This window comes from Prionailurus viverrinus, chromosome A3 (assembly GCF_022837055.1).
Source record: "Prionailurus viverrinus isolate Anna chromosome A3, UM_Priviv_1.0, whole genome shotgun sequence".
Classification (NCBI taxonomy): Eukaryota; Metazoa; Chordata; class Mammalia; order Carnivora; family Felidae; genus Prionailurus; species Prionailurus viverrinus.
The window spans coordinates 90,707,222-90,730,546 of NC_062563.1; the positions used below are offsets into that span (position 1 = coordinate 90,707,222).

General features: G+C 43.6%; 1 protein-coding gene across 3 annotated transcripts in view; it reads left to right on the top strand.

The window, feature by feature from the left end:
- Positions 1 to 20,723, top strand: part of DGUOK (deoxyguanosine kinase) — a 29,490-nt gene extending 8,767 nt beyond the window's left edge. The window contains exons 2-7 of one of the 3 annotated variants that reach the window (XM_047853434.1): positions 2,955 to 3,067; positions 10,712 to 10,899; positions 14,354 to 14,501; positions 19,237 to 19,352; positions 19,960 to 20,059; positions 20,499 to 20,723. In XM_047853434.1, coding sequence (XP_047709390.1) covers positions 2,955 to 3,067; positions 10,712 to 10,899; positions 14,354 to 14,501; positions 19,237 to 19,352; positions 19,960 to 20,059; positions 20,499 to 20,525 — 692 coding nt within the window. In that variant the 3' untranslated portion in view covers positions 20,526 to 20,723. Of the gene's footprint in view, positions 1 to 2,954; positions 3,068 to 10,711; positions 10,900 to 14,353; positions 14,502 to 19,236; positions 20,060 to 20,498 lie in introns of all 3 variants that reach the window. The other 2 variants (XM_047853435.1, XR_007151036.1) reach the window with 2 other exon arrangements.
- Positions 20,724 to 23,325: the final 2,602 nt, after the last annotated feature.

The following is a 23,325-nucleotide window of genomic DNA, read 5'->3' on the forward strand; positions in this document are numbered from 1 at the left end:
TACTTTAAGCAGTTAATAAATATTTCTTATTTGATTCAATTGCCCCATACGGTAGAAATTCCATGTGAACTAGAGACATTCTGAACCCATGGAAGAGGTGGGGCCTTGGCCTTGGTAGGGGAAAGGATTTAGACACAGGCCTGGAAGAGCAGGGGAAGGCATTTATTCACTGAAGTGTGGGAAGAGCAGAGGCTGGGCGGATGTGCAAAGGCACGCATGGGCTGGGTGGAGGTGGAACTGAGAGATGAGCGTGACTGTACAGAACGCACAGGTTCATGATGTTTGTTCTTACCCTGTGTTGTTCAGACAGGAGTTGGAGTGGTGTGTAATCGATGGCACATATTGGATGTGTGGGCTCTTCTGAGACAATCCCTTCACGCCTGATCAGTAACCCTGGGTGGCTGATAGAATTGACTTGAAGGGCACCTCCCTTCCTTCTCTTGGTTCCATTAAATGTTTCACTCAGTCAGATCATTATGCTGGTTTGTGGTTCCAGTTCCACTCTGTGCCCTAGAGGAGCCCCATCTTCTACCTGCAGAAACAGAATTACAATTGCAGTGACAGATTCTTACCCAGAAGGCCAGACCAAGTGTAAAGGATGATTAGCTGATCTAGCTCAGAGGAGTCAGGGTCTGGAAAAGCTTCATGCAGGAAGTACATCTGAGCAGAATCTTGAAAATTGAGTAGCGGGTTGACCAGGTGAGGGGAGAAGATGCTCCAGGAAATGGGAGCACATTTGCAAACTCCCATTTGCAGGGAAGAACATGGCATGATTGGAGTTTGGTCAGCAGGAGCTCAGGGTGCCTGAAGGAAGCCGAGGCCAGAGAGGTATATGCAGATGTTATGTCTCGTAGACCATGCTAAAGGGTTGGATTTTGTCACAAAAGCAATAGGGAGCTGGTAGAGGGTTTTAAGCAGTGTTATTTTGTGTTCAGTGTGGCTGCAGTATGGATGATAGGTTGAAGAGGGCAATGCCAGAGTCAGAGAGGCAAGAGATGAGAGCCTGATCTTGAGCTTGGAGGTGGGAATGGAGAGAAAAGGAGGGATGGGGAAATTTTAGAAGGCAAGTGCAAAAGGACTTGGTGACTACTTGAGGTTTGGCAGAGGAGGGACAAGCCCTGACAGTGAGTAGATGCTGCTGCCATACCCGGGTCCAGGATATGGGAAGAAAGTCATTTTGGTGGGGATGATGATGACTTCATGTAGGGAGCAGACTGATTTTGAGGTATTTATGGGACATCCAAGCGGAGGTGTCTGGAGGGCCCTTAGCGAGTCTGGAACTCAGGAAGGTATAGGCCAGACATTGTTGTAAATGGAAAAAGATAATTTGTTGTACTAGGTTGGTTTCATCTCCAGAGTATTTCTCAAAAGCAACCACAACTTTCCACGTCCTCTGCCATCCCTTGGTTCAGGCTACTATTATATTCTAATTTGTGTGGCTACTTCTGTTAGCAGTCTGTTCTTTTTTTTTTTTTTTTTTTTAATTTTTTTTAACGTTTATTTATTTTTGAGACAGAGAGAGAGTGTGAACAGGGGAGGGGCAGAGAGAGAGGGAGACACAGAATCGGAAGCAGGCTCCAGGCTCCGAGCCATCAGCCCAGAGCCCTACGCAGGGCTCGAACTCACGGACTGTGAGATCATGACCTGAGTCAAAGTCGGACGCTTAACTGACTGAGCCACCCAGACGCCCCGTTAGCGGTATGTTCTTACACACCTGGCAGAGTGATCTTTTAAAAACGAGATGGAATCTGGGACACCTGGGTGGCTCAGTCGGTTGCGAGTCCAACGTTGGCCCAAGTCACGATCTCACGGTCTGTGAGTTTGAGCTCCACGTTGGGCTCTGTGCTGTCAACTGAGAGCCTGGAGCCCGCTTCAGATTCTCTCTCTCTCTCTCTCTCTCTCTCTCTCTCTCTCTGCCCCTCCCCCGCTCATTCTCCCTCTCCCTCTCTCTCTCTCTCTGAAAAAAAAAAGAAAAATAAATAAAAAATGAGATGGAATCTTTTCATTTCTCTGCTTAAAATACGTTGCCACAGATTTCCCATTGCTCTTAGAATAGATTTGAACTTCTTACCATGCTACGAGGTCTTGCCTGATCTGGTCCAGCCTGCCTACCTGCTCCTCCAAACATCTTGAGCCTTTGCTTGACCATGTCTCTTCTAGGCCACAGGGTTCTCTTCTGTCTTGTCGTACACCAGGTCGCCCCACACCCCCCAGCCCTTGCTTATGCGGCTCCCTTTGCCTGAAATACCCTTCCCCCATCCTCGGCCTGACTAACTCCTCACCTTTCAGCTCTTCCCTCAGAGAACATTTTCTTCAGAGGAACCTTCCCTGGTCTCCTGTGCTGTATTAGAGCCGTCCTGCATTTTTCTTTCCTACCACTCAACACCATTTGTTATTGGTTACTTCCGTGTTTGTTTAGTGTCTCCCGTGCAAGCTCTGTGAGGGCAGAATCCATCCTATGTTTTGTTCATCACTGTACCCCAGTGCCAGATAGTCCTGAGCCCATAGTAAGCACTCCGGTAAATACTGATTAGGTTTGTTGAGCGAATGAGGGTCATAATCTTAATTTTCTTTCTTGAAAAACTTGCAGTTTTTACAGTCACAGAATATGATTCACGCATTACAACTTAAGTAGCTGATTTCATCTACTTCTGGTAGTCTTACATTTTTCAAGGTTATTAAATAGTTTGCCTCTGGGAGGTTGAAGCATTAAAACTGCAAGTCATATCTGAAAGGTATTTATCTTCCCTAATGCCTCTATTCCTTATGGCGACTCCGGTTAGCAGGGCCTGACCTATCCATCGGCCGTCGGACAGTCGTATGGCACTGAGTTTTGAAATTGGGAAACCTGGTGCTTGTTGCCTTAAGTTGGGTCTTTGTGGCAGAGTTTAGTAGCAGCTTCTTCTTCAGCCCTCATTTGGGAAGTGTCCCAATACGTGCTGTTTGCGTTGCAGCTGTGGGAAAGTCCACCTTTGTGAAGTTACTCACGGAAACTTACCCAGAGTGGCACATAGCTACAGAACCTGTAGCAACATGGCAGAATGTCCAGGCCGCTGGCACCCAAAAAGTAAGTTTTGAGTTGTGGTGGGTAGTTGGCAGGCATGGGTGAATAAACTCATTGTAATAATCTAATTTGCTCTGAGTTGGTGAAATAGCCCAGTTTGAGTCTCTGTTTTAAAATACTTTCATTCCAGAAAGCAGACCGCATGTGCCAGAGAGGATATGACTTGTTTGAATATGTTTAGTTTTGATTTTTGTGGTTTTTACATGTCTACATAAATGACTGCCTCTGTTCTTTGTGGTTTCCCAAAGCATGTCCAGCCATCCTGGCTTTGTCATTCCTACCCTTAAGTGTATTACTGAAGCTGGCCATCAGGATTATTAATAGTTAATTATAGTGATCTTAACTTATTTATGAAGTCTGAGAAATTGGAAGGGACTTAGCGAACATCTTGTCACACTCTGAGTCGATGCAGAAGTAATAGCTGACGTTTATAAGGCACACTCTGCCACTTACTATGCCAAGTGCGGTGCATTTCACTTATGCCTCGTGGCCTAGGGCCCAGTGTCACGTCTGCTGCTTTGGGAGAGGCTGTAGGTTTGGTTGCAACACCAGCCACATCAGTGTGAGTAGGGAAGGACCAAGTTAGATGTGAACCTCAGAGGTAGCCGAGGGAATGGCACCACCTTGCCTCAGTCTCCACACACTCCTCCCACAGCCACTGGGAACATTCGCCGAGCAGCTTGTTCTGGGTTTTAACAACTCTAATTGTTAGAAAGTTCTTGTGTGAGCCACTTTGCATCCCTGTGACTCTGACTCATTGATTCAAGTTCTGCCTCTTAAGTGTTTTGACTTTCCCACATGACAACGCTTCATATAGTTGAAGCTAATGATTTGTTTGCTCTTTCTCTTCCGTGAGTCTTTCAAGCCAAACACCATTTTCCTCCAGACTCTTCCTCATTCCGAAGTAACTTTGTCTAGGCGATAAGCTCCACTTTGTTAGTTTTCTGGTTAGAATTTACTAAAAGTAGTACTCTAAATGGTAAAATATATCATAGAACTTGTTTCAGGTGCCATTTTTCTGTTATTCGAACTCAGAATTGTATTACCTCTTTAGGCAGGCACTTCATGCTTATTGTGGATATATGTTTTTTAAATTGCCTCTTCCTGTTGTGTGTGGGGGGGGGGGGGAGAGTATTTATGAAATTAGCTTTCCATTTAGAAAATAAATTACCTATCTTTTTCTGAGTATGCCGCAGGTCACCTGTTACAGGGATTTAAAAAATACGTCCACAAATCGGTGGATGAGCTTTCCTTTGAGAGGTAGACCCAAATTTTCTCCTTGAGTGTGGGCTGGACTTAGGGACTTGCTTCTGATGAATAGAATATAGCAGGAATACAGTGGGACTTTCTAAGGTAGACCATAAAAGACATTGTATTTTCCACTTTGTTCTGTCTTGATCACTTTTGGCTCTGGGGATGCTGGCTGCCATGTCACGAAGCAGCCTTGTCTGTGAAGAGGCCCATGAAGCAAGGGATGATTGAGTCCTCCTGCCAACAGAGTGTGAGTGAGTCTTCTTAGAAGTGGATTGATCCTTCAGCCCCAGTGAAGTCTTCAGATGACTGGCCTCCACCAACATCCTGACGGAAACTTTTCGAGAAACTCCAAGGCAGAACCAGGCAGATAAGCTGTGCCCCAATTCCTTGCCCGTAGAAACTGAGATAATGAACATTCTTTTTGTTTAAGCCACCAGACTTTGGCACAGTTTGTTGTGCAGCAGTAGAAAATTAATACTCACGTAGTCCCATTATCCAGGGGGAAATAGTTAACATTTTTGTTCTTTTAGATTTCTTTCTAAAGAGAAAATGTATATATTTATATACACCTATATTAATATGTTAATACACCTATGTTAATGTATTAAAACATACATACATTTCCTTTTTTTTAAGCAAAAATTGTAATTGTTACCTGCATGGTTTTGATATACAAGGTCTTCCTTTCACAGTCATTTTAATGATCGCAGTTTACTGCATAATATCATAATTAAAATACTTAATTTAATACATAATATTACATGTATTAATTTCTTCCTGTTATAAGCAGTGTTACAATGATGAATATCCTTGTAGCTACATCTTTTTTTCTTTTTAATAGCTAAATTTTGTGCACTTTCGTGTTTTCTTAGGATAATCTGCAATTGGAATTTTGATGTCCAGAAATTACACATCTTGTTGACACTTGTTATATATACTTTACAGAATTTTCCTACAGAAAAGTTGTACTACTCTCCCCATACTTTTGGCGACACTGGCTGTTACTGTTTTTCATCCTTTCTAATATGAGGGACAAGAAAATGGTGTGTTACTTTGTTTTACATTTCTTTGATTACCAATGAATTCAACATCTTTTTTATGTTATCAGTCATTTATTACTATTCTTTAGTGAATTGTCTATTCAGACCTCTTGCTTTTCTTTTTCCTATTGAGATCTTCACGTTTTTGTAATGGCTTCATAAGAACTCACTGTATGTTAAGTATCTCAACTCTGTCCTATATTGCTGATACTTTCCCCAGTTTGTCATTTTTCTTCTATCTTTATATATGATGTGTTTTGCCATATAATGCTTTTAAGTTTTTATGTAATAAAATCTTCTTGTAATTACTGCCTTTGATGTTAAAGTTTAAAAAGGCCTCAATCTGAGATTATAAAAATCTGTGCCTATGTTTCTATCTCTTGCTTTTATGGTTTTATTTTGCTCTCTGTGTGACTTTAAAAGTTATAGGAGGCTAATTTTCCCCAAGTCGTTATTTACTTTTCATAATAGTATTCTTGTTTAGTTTATTCCGAGTGGTTATATATTTTCTTATTATTGTGACTGGGATCTGTTTTCCCATCATCTTTTTCAAAGTTATTACTGTTTTGAAGGAAAGCAGTTAACCGTATTTGTCTCATGTGACTTAATTTTTGTAACATTATTGTTTTTTTTTTCTTTGCTTTATCTGCTTGAGGTTTAAGAAAATAATAGTTTTCTCTAAAAACTGATCATTTGTAAGAGTTAAGAGTTCTCCGATATCCATACTTCTGTTTTCTTTTATTGGGTAGAAGTTCCAGAACAATACTAACTGTAACAGCAGTGACAGTTAGTTAGCCTTATCTTGTTTTGTCTTTAATGAAACTACATCTGACGCATCAGTGTTCAGTTCTGTGATTGTTAATTGTTTCAGTAGATCATGTGTGGCAAGTGCCCTTCTAATTACTAGGATAGTAACATTTTCCTCAGGATCAGATGTTGAATTTTCATCAAAAGCCCTTTTAGTACCTAGTGAGATAATCATGGGGTTTTTCTTTTTTTAATCTCTTAGTAGTAGTCAATAGATTTGATAGTGGTGCCGTTTGTACATTCTAGAATGAACCCTTTTGATCATGGTATACTGTCCCATTAATTTGCTACTAGGTTGTTTGAAATTTTGCACATATATATATATATATATATATATATATATATATATTTAATTGGAATTGCTATTTTTTAACAGGTTTTACCATCAGGGTTATGAATGAATTGAGAAGTTTTATACTGTTTTAGCATAGGAATTATCTATTCTTTGAAGGTACGATAGAAATCATTTTTTAAATAATATGGATCCAGTGCTGTTTGGGGGGTAGAGTTACTGGACAACTGTTTCTTTCTCAATTATTATTCAGAGTTTGTGTTGTTTTAGGTATTTTTCTTTCAAATAGGATTTTTAGTTTTTACCCAGTGTTAGGGTTTGCCTTTCCTGGGTATTTTCTCTCTTCTATCACCTTATTTTATGCTTTCATCTTTTTTTTTTCCTTTTTGCTATATTTAATATTCTCTTTCATTTTTCTCCCCTTTATTCACATGAGAAACATACTGTTTTTATCCCAACAGTGGAAACGTTTAAATTAAAAACGTACATGTGCTGCTGAGCCTGGTCTGACTTCAGCTCCAGTCAAGATCTGATGGCTCATGAGTTCGAGCCCTGTATCTGGCTCTCTGCTGTCAGCGCAGAACCTGCTTTGGATCCTCTGTCTCCCTCTCTCTGTCCCTCCCCCCCCCCCCCCCCCCCGTATATAAACATAAAAATGTACATGTTTAAACCTATCTTTTAATGTTAGTGGAGTCTCTGTGAAAGGGAAAAACAAACCAAAACAAAACTTTCTTACTTTTTTTTATTATCTTCTTCTCCAGTATATTAAAATTATCTGAAATTTTGTAGATCCTGAATGCTTTTCCATTGTGAAATGTCTCTTTTAACAATAGAAATTTGGCACTCAGTTTTATAGCCATTTAAATAATAGTTCCTTAGTTACATTTCACTCTGTTCTACTGGTTGATCACTGGCCACTGTTTTCTCATTACCACATCTTCCCATTTTGTAATTTTTCAGTTGGTTGGAATATATTTTAGAGAATTTTTTTCAGAAGGGGTATGTGGGTGGTATAATTTCTGAGTGATTGCTTGTCTAAAAAATGTCTGTTTTTTTGCTCTGGAATATAAAAGGTAGTTTCTGTTGTAGAGAAGTATTTTATATGGTTTTGATCCTTTTTTTAAAAAAATTTTTTTAATGTTTATTTTTGAGAGAGAGAGAGAGACATAGACTGCGAACAGGGGAGGGGTAGAGAAAGGGGGAGACACAGACCCAAAGCAGGCTCCAGGCTCTGTCTGAGCTGTGAGCACAGAGCCTGATGCGGGGCTCGAACTTACCAACCACAAGATCATGACCTGAGCCAGAGCTGGATGCTTAACTGACTGAACCACCCAGGTGTCCCTGATCCCCCTCCCCTTTTTTTTTCAATAAGTAATTTGTGTGATTCCCCCTTGTTAGGTTTTTGTTTTAGTTTTATGAATCGTCAACATTTTGGCAGGATAGGTCCAGCTATGGGTTCGTGTGTGTGTGTGTGTGTGTGTGTGTGTGTGTGTGTGTGTGTGTGTTTATGCTTATGAAAGCTATGTATGTAAATACATATGAAATCTCTTATGGTACTCAGTGAATTTCTCTGGTGGAAAGTCTCACGTCTCAGAGCTTTTCTTTAATTTTTTAGTTTTAGCTTTTCTATCCGATCAGTTCCTTCTTACTATAACTCCTAGTTGTTCCATGGTTTTAAACTGTTCTCAAATACCTAGAGATCCTACATGTTTCTATTAGATAGCGATTCTCAGTGATGATGAAATCTGATGAGAGGGAGACGCACACCTTATGAGTAGGGGTCTTCCTCTGCTCATCTCTTTGTTGGGGGTGGCTTTTCCCCTCCCTGTGGTGGACTCTTGTCTCATAAGAAGGAAAATCATTTCCCTAGATAGCTTTGTCTGAGCTACAGGTACTATGGAGTTGTGGATCACTTTAGCTCTTGTTTGGAAAGTTGTTTGATACAAAATCATATTAATTACTGTAAGGTGGAACACAGGTGACATTACATCCTGATCTATCTTTCCAGAGGAAAGACAAGGAGAGGCCAAAAAAAGCCCTGCCACGATACGACAGTGCACACTGGATCTCTTCCTTCTACCCCGCGTGTCTTCATTTCTGTCATCCTTTTCTGGTTGGGTTTTTTTTTTTCTCTTAGTTTAAGGACAATTTCTTGAGCCGATTCACTAATTAGGTTTACTGCAGCATACAGTGTGCTAGTTACCATCTTCATTGAGTGCTTTGTTATGGCAATTTCGTTTTTCTCCTCTAAGAATGTTCTTTTCATATTGTTCCTTTTTTTTTTTTTTTTTTTTAATGACAGCCTGTTCTTATCAATGTGGCAGTCCCTTAACTCTCATTGAGATTTTTCTGGCAACAGCTCTGTCTCCTAAGGGGCTGCTTGTCCTGAGCACACACATTGGCTTTCTCCTTTTGAATTGCTGAATATTTCTGTATCCAGTTATTTCCCTCCCTTTGTTTCTATGTTTGAAGGATGTCTGCATTTGTTCTGTAGCTGAGGTGGGTTCTTTCAGAAATCGTGTAGACCCTGTACAGTTTTTTGTTTTGGATTGGCCTCCCTTTGGTAGCCCAAAGCCTGCCGGTGGAATAGCTCCCACCTGGTCCACCTAGTACATCTGTACTCACAGCAGCTCGCTCCCCTCAGTGGTCTTCTGCGCAGTCTGGTAACTGTGCCACACCCCAAGGGCTCCCTACAGTTTCTAGTGACACCATCAGAGACTCAGGTGGATTCTAATTCATCCCCCTGCTTCTACTTCCAGCTCGTAACCAGGAGCCGTTTGTGAGGCTGTTGTGTGTTTGCGGATTGGAGGATTGAAAGGAGGGAAAACATGTTGTGATCCATTCTGCTTTACCTGCATTGCTCCCAGTGAAGCCTTTCAGAGAGCTGGGAGCCTTCTGTGTAATCTAGGGTTGATCCTTAGCCAAACTGGGCCACTTATGGATGTCTAACCTTTTACACCTCCTATATCTTTCTCTCCACCCAAATGCTTTTTAATTTTTTTTAATGTTTATTTATTATTGAGAGACAGAGAGAGACAGAGCATGAGCATGGGAGGGGCAGAGAGAGAGGGAAACACAGAATCCAAAGCAGGCTCCAGATGCTGAGCTGTCAGCACAGAGCCTGATGCGGGGCTTGAACACACAAACCACGAGATCATGACCTGAGCTGAAGTCAGATGCTTAACCGACTAAGCCACCCAGGCACCCCCCGAAATGCTCTCTTAATCCCCATTTCCATCTGTGGAAATTCCATGTATCATTGACCTCCAAGCTTATCTTTATATAGAGAAACATTAGAATGAAGTTAGAGGAAGCCAGGTTTGAGTCCCTGTTCTGCACTTACTCACCTTGAGACCTTGGACAAGTAAGTTACTTAATTAACCTTTCTGAGTGGACTTGCCTTTCAGGAAAATGAGCATAACAATAGTTCCGTCTTCATGAAGCTGTTTTGAAGATTAAATGAGATAACAACATAGTGAACACTGAAAATAAATCTTAGTTTTGTTTTCCGAACCCCTTACAGCATCGAGCCCATGTAGCGCCTCATCCATGCAGGCCCTCAGGTAATGGCGGTTGAATGAATGCAGAGCCAAAGGGCTTTGTGCTGAGTCAGTGGCAGAGCCCAGGAAAGAATCAGGGCTCTCGAGTATCTGACCCATGTTCCCACCTGCACGTGCCGAGTAGGTGGGTCTTTAAATATGTTTCATAAAGTCTCTAGAATGGAGGAGGAAGGTTTTGCTTGGCTGTTTTAATCCCTTCATTGAGAGGGAAAGAGAGAGAGAGAGAATTCTCTTTGGTTGGTTAGTTGGATTTTCGAATAATCCGCTGCTTCCTTGTCTGGGTTGGAGTTGTAGAAAGAAATAGCCAGGGATGGAAGCTCAAAAGAGAGGCAACATAGTGTTACAATGGAAAGATTGGATTCCAAGTAGTTGTTGTTGGAGAACTCTTCGTCAGACAGACTCCACAAGCCAGTCAGTGAATGTGCTCATTCTGCGTGTGGTTCTTCTTCTGCTCTTCTCTGGTATGCTGAAGGTGGCATGTCCTCTCCCTCTCAAATTCTCTCCTAACCAGGTAGGAAAATCTCTTCCTTGATTACGTGGCTTTGAATAAACTGGGGGATATGATTGCATTTTTTTAGAAGGAAACTTCTGTAATTGTTTCCCTCACTGATATTAAACCATGGGTGTGGGGAGCAAACACCATGAAGTAAATGTACCTTCTAGGAAATTCTCCTCTTTTGTAATTTCCCTTTAGGCCTACACTGCTCCAAATCTTGGAAACTTGCTGGATATGATGTACCAGGAACCAGCACGATGGTCCTACACATTCCAGACATGTTCTTTTATGAGCCGCCTAAAAGTACAGCTGGAGCCCTTTCCCGAGAAACAATTACAGTCCAAGAAGGCGGTACAGATCTTTGAGAGGTCCGTGTACAGTGACAGGTAAGACCCCGAGCCCTCCACTGGGCACAGGCCCCGTGCTCAGCACCGCATGTTTTCTCTTGCTCAGACCCTGCTCCGCTGTGGTTTTGAAAAGTATACTTGGAAAAATGCTGCTTTTTTCTTTTTAAATTTTTTAAGTTTATTTATTTATTTTGAGAGAGAGAACACAAGCAGTTGGGGGGGGCGGGGAGAGAGAGAGAAAGAGAATCCCAAGCAGGCTCCATGCCCAGTGCAGAGCCCGACGCGGGGCTCAGTCTCACAATGGTGAGATCATGACCTGAGCTGAAATCAAGAGTCGGACACATAAGTGACTGAGCCACCCAGGAGCCCTGAAAAATGCTGCATTTTCATTGCCCATTTACTTCTGAAGATGTAAGAAATAGTTACCCATTTACTTCCAGATTAGACAAACCAATTCTACTTCTTGGTGTTCCATAAAGCCTCATGTAGGAAAAAACTACGGGTACACTTGTAAATGTCATGTAATTTTTAATATCTCGAAACACTGCAAGATATGTCATGCAAGATATGCAAAACAGTGCAAGATACGGGCTACATATTCCTTCTCTACCCCAAGAGAGAGCCTACTAAGGGGCACCTGGGTGGTTCAGTCAGTTGAGTGTCCAACTTTGACTCAGGTCAAGATCTCACGGTTCATGGGTTCGAGCCCCACGTTGGGCTCTATACTGACAGCTCAGAGCCCGGAGCTTGCTTTGGATTCTGTGTCTCCCTCTCTCTCTGCCCTCCCCCGTTTGTGCTTTCTCTCTCTCAAAAATATTAAAATTAGAAAGAGAGAGAGAGCCTACCCTTTATAAAAGCTAAATATGTGAATTATAGGTAGTTGGGCTGTAGATTTTGGTTCTTTTCATTTGTTGGGTATACTACTGCATATTTTTCTCTCCCCTTTCCTAAGCCATGCCTCTTGGACTGGGAAGATGACTTACATACAACAACCCTGGTTGCTTGGAAACATATTCACCATGGGTTTTTTTTATTTCCAGCCCTTTAGTGAAGTAGGCATATGAGAGACCCCCTCAGAAAAAAGAATACTTGGTTTAGAAGGTATAAGATCTTAACATTTACTTGTAAAGGAAGAGATGAGAACTGATTTTGCTATAGACAGCTATACATTCTAGATGTTTTCTTCAGAGGGGGGCATTTTTGAGATAGAAAAGATAATTCATTTAATCCTAATGGTAACTTAGGCCTTTTCCCCTTTTTTAATTTTCTATTTTAGAGAGCGTGTGCTAGCAGGGGATAGGAGTAGAGGGAGAGAGAGGGAGAATCTTAAGCAGGCTCCACGATCACTGTGAAGCCTGACACGGGGCTTGATCCCACAACCCTGGGATTATGACCTGAGCTTAAATCAAGAGTCAAACGGACACTCAACCGACTGAGCCACCCAAGCACCCCCAGACCCTTTCCCCTATTTAAAGAACTCATTCACTTGAGGCACCTGGGTGGCTCAGTAGGTTGGGCATCCCACTCTTGGTTTCGGCTCAGGTCTTGATCTCACAGTTCATGGGTTCAAGTCCCACCACATCAGGGCTCTATGCTGGCAATGCAGAGCCTGCTTGGGATTTTTCTCTCTCTCCCTCTCTCTCTGCCCTTCCCCTGCTCACGTGCATGCTCTTTCTCTCTCTCAAATAAACATTTTGAAAACATTCATTCATTCATTTGCTCAAGCACAGAGTTATTAAATCCCTGTATGTTCAGACACCAGGCTGGATCCTGGGACTCAGCAGTGAACAAAGGAGACCCAGTCCCTTCCTTCAGGGTAATCCTACTCTAACGGGACTCTGAGACTGCACACGTGCACACGTGTGTGATGTGTGTCTCAAAGGAGGAACACAAATTATTTGGGAGAGGGGACGACTGGGAGGAAGAAACCTAAATCTTTTTGGTTTGAGTTAAAAGAAACAAAAGCATGTGTTTTTAGAACAGGGGCCCTGATGCCTGGGTCCTTACGCTTGTTCTTTGCAGCACCTACATGCAGTAGTTCCCTCCCTTAGCCCAACCTTCTCCCTCTCTCCCCATCAACACCAGCTGGGAGAAAGAAGTGCTCATCCTCAAGAAAGATGAGGATCCCTCGTAAGGCTTATAACAGATATGTTTTTTCTCTTTATAAGATTTTAGTTTCTAAATTGTGACGAAGCTGAAAATATTTTTCAGAAATTGAGTTACAGAAGTCATCTTTTTGTTGCCTTCGGCTAGACCATAGCTAAACCATTCCAGACTGGGAGAGTTGACTTCTGGAGCTCCCAGATTAATTTCTTTACAGCCTAGCAAAGAAGTAGGTATAGTAACAACTACGATGTCTTGAATACTATGCACCAGTCACTCCAGCAAGCACCTTGTCCTACAAACAGTCAACACAACAATTCCGAGTTGGGTTCTACTGTTACCTCTTTGTATAGAGGAAGAAATGGGCTCAGGGAGTTTGATGGCTTGCCCATGGTAACGCAGCTTATGAATTTGGGGGCCAGGCTCACACTCAGGAATGTGACACTGCAGCCCATTCTTTTAATCGCAACACTTGCGGCCTTGTGGTGTATACTTCCCTGGGCCATTCGTACGCAAGGATTCTGAATTTCATTTTCCCAGAAGTGGCCAGTTGCTAAGCGTTGCCTTAGAAACTGGTGTTCACTGTTTAGGATGTAAATTGTGTTTTGTATCAAGATGCCTGACGTTTGAAAGCAGAATTGACCCTTCTGAAGCAGTGGGTTTCTTGTTAGCTCTGATCTCCTATTTACCAGATGCTCCTTTTGTTGTGGAAGTAAGCAAGGCTCAAGCTAGCTTGATTTTTAGATTTAGCTTTCTTGTACCTGGATTAGAAGCTCAGCAACAGAGGAAACGAGTAAAGAAGAGCTCATGTGTGCTTGGGGGAAGGTCTGCTCTCTTGGTAATACTGTAGTAAGTGAGAAATGCATTTCCTGCTGCATGGGTGACCCCACTTCAGTACGTTTCCTTCTCCGCTTGTTAGCTGTATGAGAGGATGGCTCAGCAGCCTTGGAGACTCAGAAGCCCTCACAAGCCCTAGGTTGGTTTTTTGTTTGAAGGCTTGCTACAATAATAATAGAGAAATCTCAAAAGTTTCAGTTTTCATGCACCATATGCTGTATGTTCTGACTGGCTTCCAGCAGGGAAAATTGCTAGCAACCAATGATATTCTTTTCCAGTGCCCCTTTTCTCCCAGTGGATCAGTCCTGTTGGAAAGCTGTGATTTTGGCTTCTAAAGTCTAGATGCTATTTCCCATCTTGCCGTTGGAGAAGGAAGGAGATCTAGGTTAAGAATTCAGATTTCTTAAAGATTGATGAGGAGCTAGAAAGGTTAAGTGGTTTGAACAGACGTGGAACAAGTTGGTTATTGATTTTTCTCCTTCTCTCCCTTTTGCCTTTTATTCCCTTTCCCATTCTTCTCCCCTCCCCCAATCCCACTTACATTTCCAACCAGGTATATCTTTGCAAAGAATCTTTTTGAAAATGGTTCCCTCAGTGACATCGAATGGCATATCTATCAGGACTGGCATTCTTTTCTCCTGCAGGAGTTTGCCAGCCGGGTCAAATTACATGGCTTCATCTACCTCCAGGCTACTCCCCAGGTAATGCAGAACTTCAAGCCTTAAGCTTCCCAGCCATATGAAACCTGAGAGGTGACATTCTCCAACCCCTGATTTTCTGGTTGGAGAAATTAGGTTGTGGGTATTATCTGGAGCATGGTGGGTAGAGGGTAAACACCCTCCCATTCTGGCATCAAGTACCCCATTTCCCACAGGCTTCTGCAGTAGAGGGCTAAAGCAAATGACTGAAAGGGACTCTCTCAATGTAGTAACAACACAGAGAAAATTGGGAATTGTCTTTATCACCCAGGGTTTGCAGATTGGCTCCTCTGACCAGGTCACCTGTACTCCGTTGCCTCAACTTTCCCTTCTCTCCAACTGGGTCATCCATCAGAGTCTGGGGTGGTCTTGATGGTTTCCTGAATAGGATGCTGGGATGCAGTGGAGAGTTTCCTCACCTCACCCTGATACTACTGTAATTTATAGCTGCCTTTTTGTTATTGTTGTTGTTTTGTTTTTAAATTTTTTTTAAATGTTTATTTATTATTGAGATATAGACACAGAGCGTGAGCAGGGGAGGGTTAGAGAAGGGCGGGGAGACACAGAATCTGAAGCAGGCTTCAGGCTCTGAGCTGTCAGCACAGAGCCCGACGCGGGGCTCGAACTCACAAACCAGGAGATCATGACCTGAGCCGAAGTCGGTCGCCCAACCGACTGAGCCACCCAGGCGCCCCTATAGCTGCCTTTTGAACCTTGAGGATGAACTACAGAAGTTACATTTTATGACTCTCTGACTTGGACCCTGGAGCCAGCCTAGTATGCAATAGGGTGATATCATAGAAGGAGCACCAGGAAGGAGAGTCTTTGACTGGCAGTGACCCTGGACACCTTTCCCCTGGAGGGGTCCTTGTCTTTTAAATCCAGTGGCTGAGACTAGTGGTCTCCAAGGGCTCTTCTGGAGTGGGATTCTGAGTCAAGGCTGGAGGTATTTTTTGAGAGGTGTGTTGCTCTCGGCTTTTGAGACATATGTAATGTATAGTCAAATACCAGATATACTGCATAATCTTAGGAGGAAAGCTCCTTTCTGATTAGAGGCCATGCTTTTTATTTTTTTTATTTTATTTTTTTTAGAGGCCGTGCTTTTTAGAGATGGGACTGAGCCTTGTGGACAGGGGCAGGCCTGAGAGCAGACTGAGCAGTCAGAAGATAGGTAGGAGAGCCCATCACACAGGCTTGCAGGAGCTGGAGAAAAGGCCAGCAAGAGTCTTCCTCACTTGCTTGTGCCCTTTGGAATGACCGAGAAGTGATGGTGACGGTGGTGGTGGTGATGATGGTGGCCGCGGTGGTGGCGGCGGTGGTGGTGGTATGACTGACACACCTTCGTGGAGAGACTAACTGAGCTCCTTCAGCAGGGGTGGAATGAGGGGGGTTGTTGAAAAAAAATGAGGGGCTTTGAAGGTTTCTTGCAACTTAATGGTAGAAAAAGCAGAAAAGCTTTAAGACTGGTTGTGGATTTTGATGGTCTTTTGATGGTTTTAGAGCCAGAGACCCAGGAATGCTGATATCCTTCCCCAAAGTCACCCCGACCCCCTCCTGTGAGATTCAGAGGTGACCATATCCGAGGGAAGAGAACAGACGTGAACACGTCTGCATGTGAAAAGCCATGGGAGTGCCCAATACTGTAGTACAAAGCCCTGGGAAAGAAATAGTGAGTTTAGAGCATGTGAGATGGACCTCAGTAGGGCATTTTGCTCCTTTCTACCTGCTCTTCCTTAAATTCTAAAACACAAGCAAGCCAACCTAAAAAACAGTCAAAAGAGAAATGTCTGTTCCTCAGTGTCCCACCCAGCCCCATGGAATCAGGAAGAGAGTGCAGCCCTGCCGGGGACTGTCGGCAGCATGGAGCTAGTATGCCGGAAGTGCCTGGTGCCCGTGGCACCCAGGCTTGGGCTTGGGAAGTAGAGTGGCCAGACCCACTAGCGGTCACAGTTCAGTGTCCAAGCAGCCTCTCTTCCTGCGGTGGTTGGTCAAGGGGGCAGATCAGCAAGAAGGTCCCCGCTTGCTGTGTGCAGCTACACCGCCCTTCTTACATTCAGGTGTGTCCTTTTGTGAAGACTGATACCAAGAGACACAGGTCTAAAGAACTGTTTGCATATGACTTTTGAAGAAAAGAATTTGTTGAGGAGTATCTTGGCGGCTCAGTCAGTTAAGCGTCTGATTCTTGGTCTCAGCTCAGTTCTCGATCCTACTGTCATGGGTTCAAGTCCTACATTGGGCTCCGTGCTGGGTGTGAAGCCTACTTAAAAAAAAATTGATGTAGCCGTACCAGTAAAATAAGATTTTTGTCAAATGTTCGAAGTAGGAGTTTACCTGTTAATCACGCTCCTTGGAATTTATACCATAAATATGCTCCCAAATGGGCACAATGGCTCATGTGCAAGACAGCAGTGTTTGTAAATAACAGATTATTGGAAACAACCCAAGTGGTCATCAGTAGGGATCAGTTGAATGTATTGTGCTCTATCCATACATTGGAAAACTCTAAAGCCATAAAAAAGATGGGAAAATACTAATTGTTAAGTGAAGAAAAGCCAGCACAGGGGATGTAGTGGGACACCTTTTACAAGTATGGTGTTTTTTTAAAAAGTGGTGGTAAGCATGTGTATATGCATAAAATATTTCTGAAAGTATACAAAATTAACATTGGTTGCTGTGGTATCGAGAACTGGGCAGCTAGAAGTTGGGGGTGTAAAGCTGTGTGATGGGGAAGGGAGGAGAACAAGGGGAAATGTCTTGAAGCCATCAGCAGTAAGGGTGGGGTGTATAGGCAGAAAGAGGAAGAAGAAAGCAGGTTCATGGTGAAAGAAAGTAGAAATGGAGAAGATGAAAGCAGGAGAAAAAGGTTAACAGAGCCGGGGAGACGAGGGCAGAAATGGACTCAGCGAACGGCGGCAGGCAACAGAGTTTTCACTGACCACTGGCTGTGCCAGCCCGGCGCTCGGCCCTGAACAAGACAGACTCTGGCTCCCAGCCGCTGTGCTCTCAGAGCTCCCTGTACACGCCTCCCTCTGTCTCCTGAGACAGCTGAAATGCCACCGGCGGCCTGTGTTTCCCCAGGGCCTGGCACAGCGCCGGCTCTCCGAGTGGTGCTCAGGAGCTGGTACTAGAAGTAAGGGGGGGGGGGCCCTGCCTCCTCCAGGGAACACCTCTCTGACTCTGGGGCACAGCTGCTCCCTCCCTGATCTGAACTGCTACACTGAAGAAAGATCCAAAGCTCACAGTTTAGCACTTGATTCATTGTTTTGCATGTTGGTTTACCTATTATCTAAGTAAATTATAAAATCCCAAGGACAAGGACTTCATCTGAGTTTGGGATGATAGTTGATTAGGGGAAAAGATTGGCGAGAAGGAATGGGTGCTAGAAGTATTAACGTGTCAGATCTGTCTCTGTTAATCAGTTTGAAAAGTTGGACATAAGTTCATAAATGAAATTTGTTTACATGATTTCGTCCCCTTAGAGGAAGGGCTGAGTGAGAGGGAAACAGCAAGGACTCTGTGCGTCTTTGGGAGTATTGTGTGCTTCATTTGCAGCTAAAGTTTACATTTGGGATAAAGTTTTTTAAGTGTTTGAAAGAGGGTAGCCCTAGATCAGTGGGCTACTCCACCTGTTCTTCCCAGGACAGGTGACATTGAATGATGAAATGTTTGCCATGTGGAAAGAGGAAGGAAAGCAATCAGGCAAAACAAAGATTTGGAGCAAAAGTCTCAAGGTGGTAAAGAGCTCGGCCTGTCCTGCGGGTCCTATCTGGCCACTGGCACTGAGTCCAGGGAGGTGCTAAGGATGAAGGTGGAGAGGTAGGGGGGACGGCCAGCATCTGGGATGGCCTTGTGCGACAGGTAAAGGAGAAGACGACATTCTCTGAGCCAGTGTGCTTCAGACTTTTCTGCCAGGTGAAGGCAGAGTGGAATCATGCACTCTCTGGAAAGGGGGAGGGAAGGAGAGTTAGTCTTAAGCCTCACTTTTTTTTTACTTCTTTGTTTTATCTTCGACCTGGGCAGAGTTTGCATTCTGCTGCAGACTCAGTGAGTGAAAGGATATGAAAGTCGTGTTTCAGATTTTCCATTTTGTAAATATGCTCCTCATGCTTCCTTGAACCTGGGGCTCTGTGGCTGTAGGTAGTACCGAGCCTGGGAAGTGTTCGCAGCAAGGAGCGCACCGCCACTCTCCTGCAGCACTCAGGAAGGGTGGGTGGAGGGGTCTCACTGGGAGGAGAGAGCAGCTTTGGCCGGGAACTTGACATGCCTTACCTTGGTGAGTCCTCACCAACTCCCCATGGGGTGAGTGGAGGGGAGGAGAGGGAAGCCCACAGAGCTTGCACCACTAGTACAAGGCGAAGACAGGAATCGAATTGTGGGTTTTCTGACTTTAAGGCCTGTGCCGTTCCCATGCACTTCACCGCCTCCAGAACGCAGAGAGCCAGAAGGCTCTTGCCACCATCTGAGTGAGAGGTGATAAGGACCTGACTAGGACAGAGGTGAGAGAGATTAAAGAGAATTTAGGGACTTCCTGGATGGGATTGGGAAGAAGAAAAAAAAGGGTTGATGAAGTTTGCCATTAACCCTGTGATTGAATAAGAAAACCAGACAGTAGAAGCAAAGTCATGGCTTACCGTTCTCAGGATAGACATCATGAGTTGAGTCAGAGAGCCCCTGAGGACTGCATTGTCACAGCCAGGATAGCACATGAGCTCAGCAGGGCCTGGGGATTGTCTTTTAGGTTTGCTGGAAGAGACTACACCACAGGGCCAGGGAAGAGGAGAAAGGAATTGAGCTGGCATATCTCGAGCAGCTTCACAGTCAACACGAAGCCTGGCTTGTTCACAAGACAACCAGGTAAGCAGAGAAGAGGGCAGCACCACACAGACACCTGCCTCCCTACAAGCCAGTTGCCCAAACATGAGTTCAGCACGCAGCCCCATAAGAAGGTTGAGAATGTACCGAGTGGTTGGAAATGCCAAGCATTATCCAACTCAGAAACTTAAATGTTAGATGTAATCTATATGCTAAGAGACTTTTTATTAGATTCTGTTTCTCACCTTTTTTGTTTTTTAACATTACCCTAGATTGAACATTGTGATTGAGGATAGTGATATAGTTAGCTCAGGGTGAAGGTCTGAAAATTTCTGGAGAAATTGTCCTTCTTACTAAGTTGACAGTCCTAGTTTTGGCCTTTCCTTCCTTCGGGCTCGGCATGCTGTCCACTGGAAACGTGTAGGGCTCTGACCTTCCGTATCCATTTCAAGACTAAAGAGAAATTTCAGCCTTCCTCTTTCTGGCCAACTTTATTAAACTCGTTTTCAAATTGCTATTTACATGCCATTTCATTGAGAAGCCATGTGACTTTAGATCTCTTCTATGGATTACTAAGACTTGGTGAGTATGTGAAGGTTGGCTCAGCTTTCTTTTTTCTGTCCCCTAAAACGTTCATGCTTCTTACAAGGCTCCACTTTGAGGCTCTGCTGAACATTCCAGTGCTGGTATTGGATGTCAATGATGATTTTTCTGAAGAAGAAACCAAACAAGAAGAACTCTTGAAAAAGGTGGGGAGGATCTTAACTCCTGCATCTCGTGATTTTCCTTTATTGCGCTTTTGTCTTTGCTTCAGACTTCAGAATGATGGTCTTATGCTTTGTGCTTCAAATTGCATTTCACACTCCAAAGCCCGTGGGACCTTGTACATGTCACAAATATAATCCCTATTCTCTAAAGTATTTTGGGCTAATAATTGTTAAATAATTGACTTCCCAGCTAACTTCCTCCTCAAAGGTATTTTAGAACTGGGGAAATACAATTTATGGATTCTATTCCCAGCTCTGCCACTCGATACTGTATGACCCTGAGCAGGTCCCATTTCTCCCCCGTGCCTATTTTCCCTTCCTCACAAAACCTGGTGGGCTCGGCTACCTATGCAGTGTGGGTGGACTGTTGTAGAGTGCTAAAAATGTGAAATATAACTTCTGGTTTTTCTCTTTCGCACAGGTAAACACCTTTGTAAATAATCTGTAACCAGTCCCGGGATGTTCTGGCTCTCTGAGTTTCTAAAGCTGGAAAAATCCCAAGTCATGCACCTTTCCATCGCCTTTTGCCCCTAGAGTGCTCTGACACTCAGGTGCATGGTTTGGGTTAGCCTTCGACTTTGCAGTTACTGTCTTTTATGTCTCAGAGGCTTCTAAAATAAAGTGGAAGTTTTGCTTATTCTGTTAATCCAGTTGTTGGTTTATCCCTGTGCATATTTCTTGGTGCCCGCTCTGAATCTCCCTCTAGATAGCCATTTTCACCTGAGAACAGCCATAGCTTTTCTCTTGAATCCTTCACCACCTAGACTTCCCTGTGTGCTCACTTGTTCCCTCTGATGCGCCTGGGCTGGGATTGTTCCCAGGACTCCCATCCAAGCCCTGCCCTGGGCACGAAGGAGGGAAGTACAGAGGTTCGGGAGAGTGTGGACACTCAGTGCAGGCCCCCAGCACTAGGGAATGGAACCCGAACTCCAGGATGCTCCTGTCTCTTCCCATCCAGCACTTTTGCTTGGGGGTGTGGGGTGCTCTGACCTTTGTGCTAGAGCTGAAGAACCTGGGCCAAAGGAAGATGGAGGGAGGGAGAAAACAAATCATGAGCCCAAAAGTCCCAGCATCTTGCATTTAGGATTCAGTCATCCTGGCACTCTGGCCTGCCCTAAATATACCCAGTGAGTTTCAGGTGATCTTAATGGAGTGACTGTGCTGGAAAAAGAATTTTTTGTGCTGCACTTCAAGCTCCAAGGACAATGTATTGTCAAGAGAAAAATGCATGGCTCCGTAGAATCGAAATGCTCCATTGCAAGAAGCCTGCAGCTCCATGAATCCCTGCACTGAGCCCTTAACAGTCGTGCAGGCACACAGGAAAACGAATAAGCTCAGAAGTCAGCGTCCCAGGAGACAGAAACCTGTGTTTCTCTTTATGCTTGGGGAAACGAGCACGAGATTGGCTTCTGACAAATGTGTGCTGTCGTGAAATGGAAGCACAGCATTTCTTTATCATACTTAAATTTTTAACAGTTTTATTGAGATACAATTCACGTACCGTACAATTCACCTAATTAAAGTGCACAATTCAGTGGTTTTTAGTATGGTCGATAGGGTTGAGCAACCATCACCATAGTCAATTCCAGAATGTCTTCAGCACCCTGAGAAAAATTGCCAACCAACTAGCAGTAACTCCCTGTTCCCCATCACCCTTACTTCTTCCACCCCAGTGCAGCTCTAGGAAGTCACCAGTCTACTTTCTGTCTCTAGATATGACTCTTCTGGAGATTGCATGTCAGTGGAATCACATAATACGTAGCCTCTTGTGACTGATTTCTTTCAAGGTTCTCCACGTTCAGCCATGTTGTAACATGCACCAGTACATCGTTCTTTTTTGTGACGAAATATTTCATTGTATGGATATACTACATTTTGTTTATCCATTCATCTATTGATAGACATGTGGATTCCATTTTGGGGCTGTTACGAATAATGCTATGAAAATTCATATACAGATTTTTGGATTTTAAATTTTCTTGGATATACATCTAGGAGTGGAATTACCAGGTCAAATGGTAACTCTGGAGGAACTGTTAAACTCTTCCAAAGTGGCTGCACCATTTTACATTCTCTGCAGTGATAAATGAGGGCCCCAGTCTTTCCCGGTCCTTGCCAAAACTTGCTGTCATTTCGATTATAGCCGTCCTAGTATCCTATCCTGGTTTTGATTTACATTCCCTGATGGCTAATGATGTTGAGCATCTTTTCATGTTACTATTTGTTATTTGTATTTCTTCCTTGGAAAAATACCCAAATCCTTTGTGCTTTCTTCAGTTATTTGGCTTTTTATTATTGAGTTGTAAGAGACTTTGGATATTCTGGGTACAAGTTTTTACCAGAGACATGATTTATAAATATTTTCTACCATTCCCTCGGGTGTATTTTGATAGTGTGCTTTGAAGCACAAAAGTTTTGAATTTCGACCAAGTCTAGTTTGCCACTTGGGCTTTTGGTGTCACGTCTAAGAAAGTTTTGAACAACCCAAGGTGACAAACATTTGCTCCTAAGGTTTCTTCCAGGAGTTGTATAGTTTTGGCTCTTCCATTAGGTCTGTGGTTCATTTTGAGTTAATTTGTGTGTGTGGTGTAAGGATTGACTTCGTTTTTTTGTATGCGCATATCCAATTGTCCCACCATTTGTTGAAAAGATGATTCTCTTTTCCCACTGAATTCTCTTGTTAGTGTTGTCGACCCACTTATTCTTGTGTTTGTTTGCCGCTTCAGGCTTTGGACAAGACCAGGGATGAACATTGAATGGTAGGTACGTTTTAGAAACTCAGTGCTTTTGGTTCGTTAGCTTTGAGGGGCCCAAATGTTTAATTCCCATTTACATTTTCAGGAACCACTAATGTAAAGCCAGAATAAGAGCACTGGGACCCCACCCTTCATTCGTTTAATCAGTCATCAAATATTTGTATCTCCTGTATGCTAGAGACCAAGGAGATAACAGCACAGCGGAGGCAGGCTGTCCTTACCTTGCAGAATTCGCCATCGGATGGTGAGGGTGGAAGAGCAGACAAGTAATTGCTTATGTGGTGAGCGGTTCAAAAGGAAACACGCGGGTGTTCCGTGGGGGCTTATGGCAGAAGGAGCCAACATAAGCTGGGACAGCCCCCCCTAAGAAAGTGGCAACTGTTCCGAATTTTGAAGAATTAATGGGGCAGGGTATTCAGGCAGAGAAAAAGTCACGTGCCAATGTCTTTGTGTGAGAATGAGGCATTAGGCCCAGCTTCTCAATACCACATA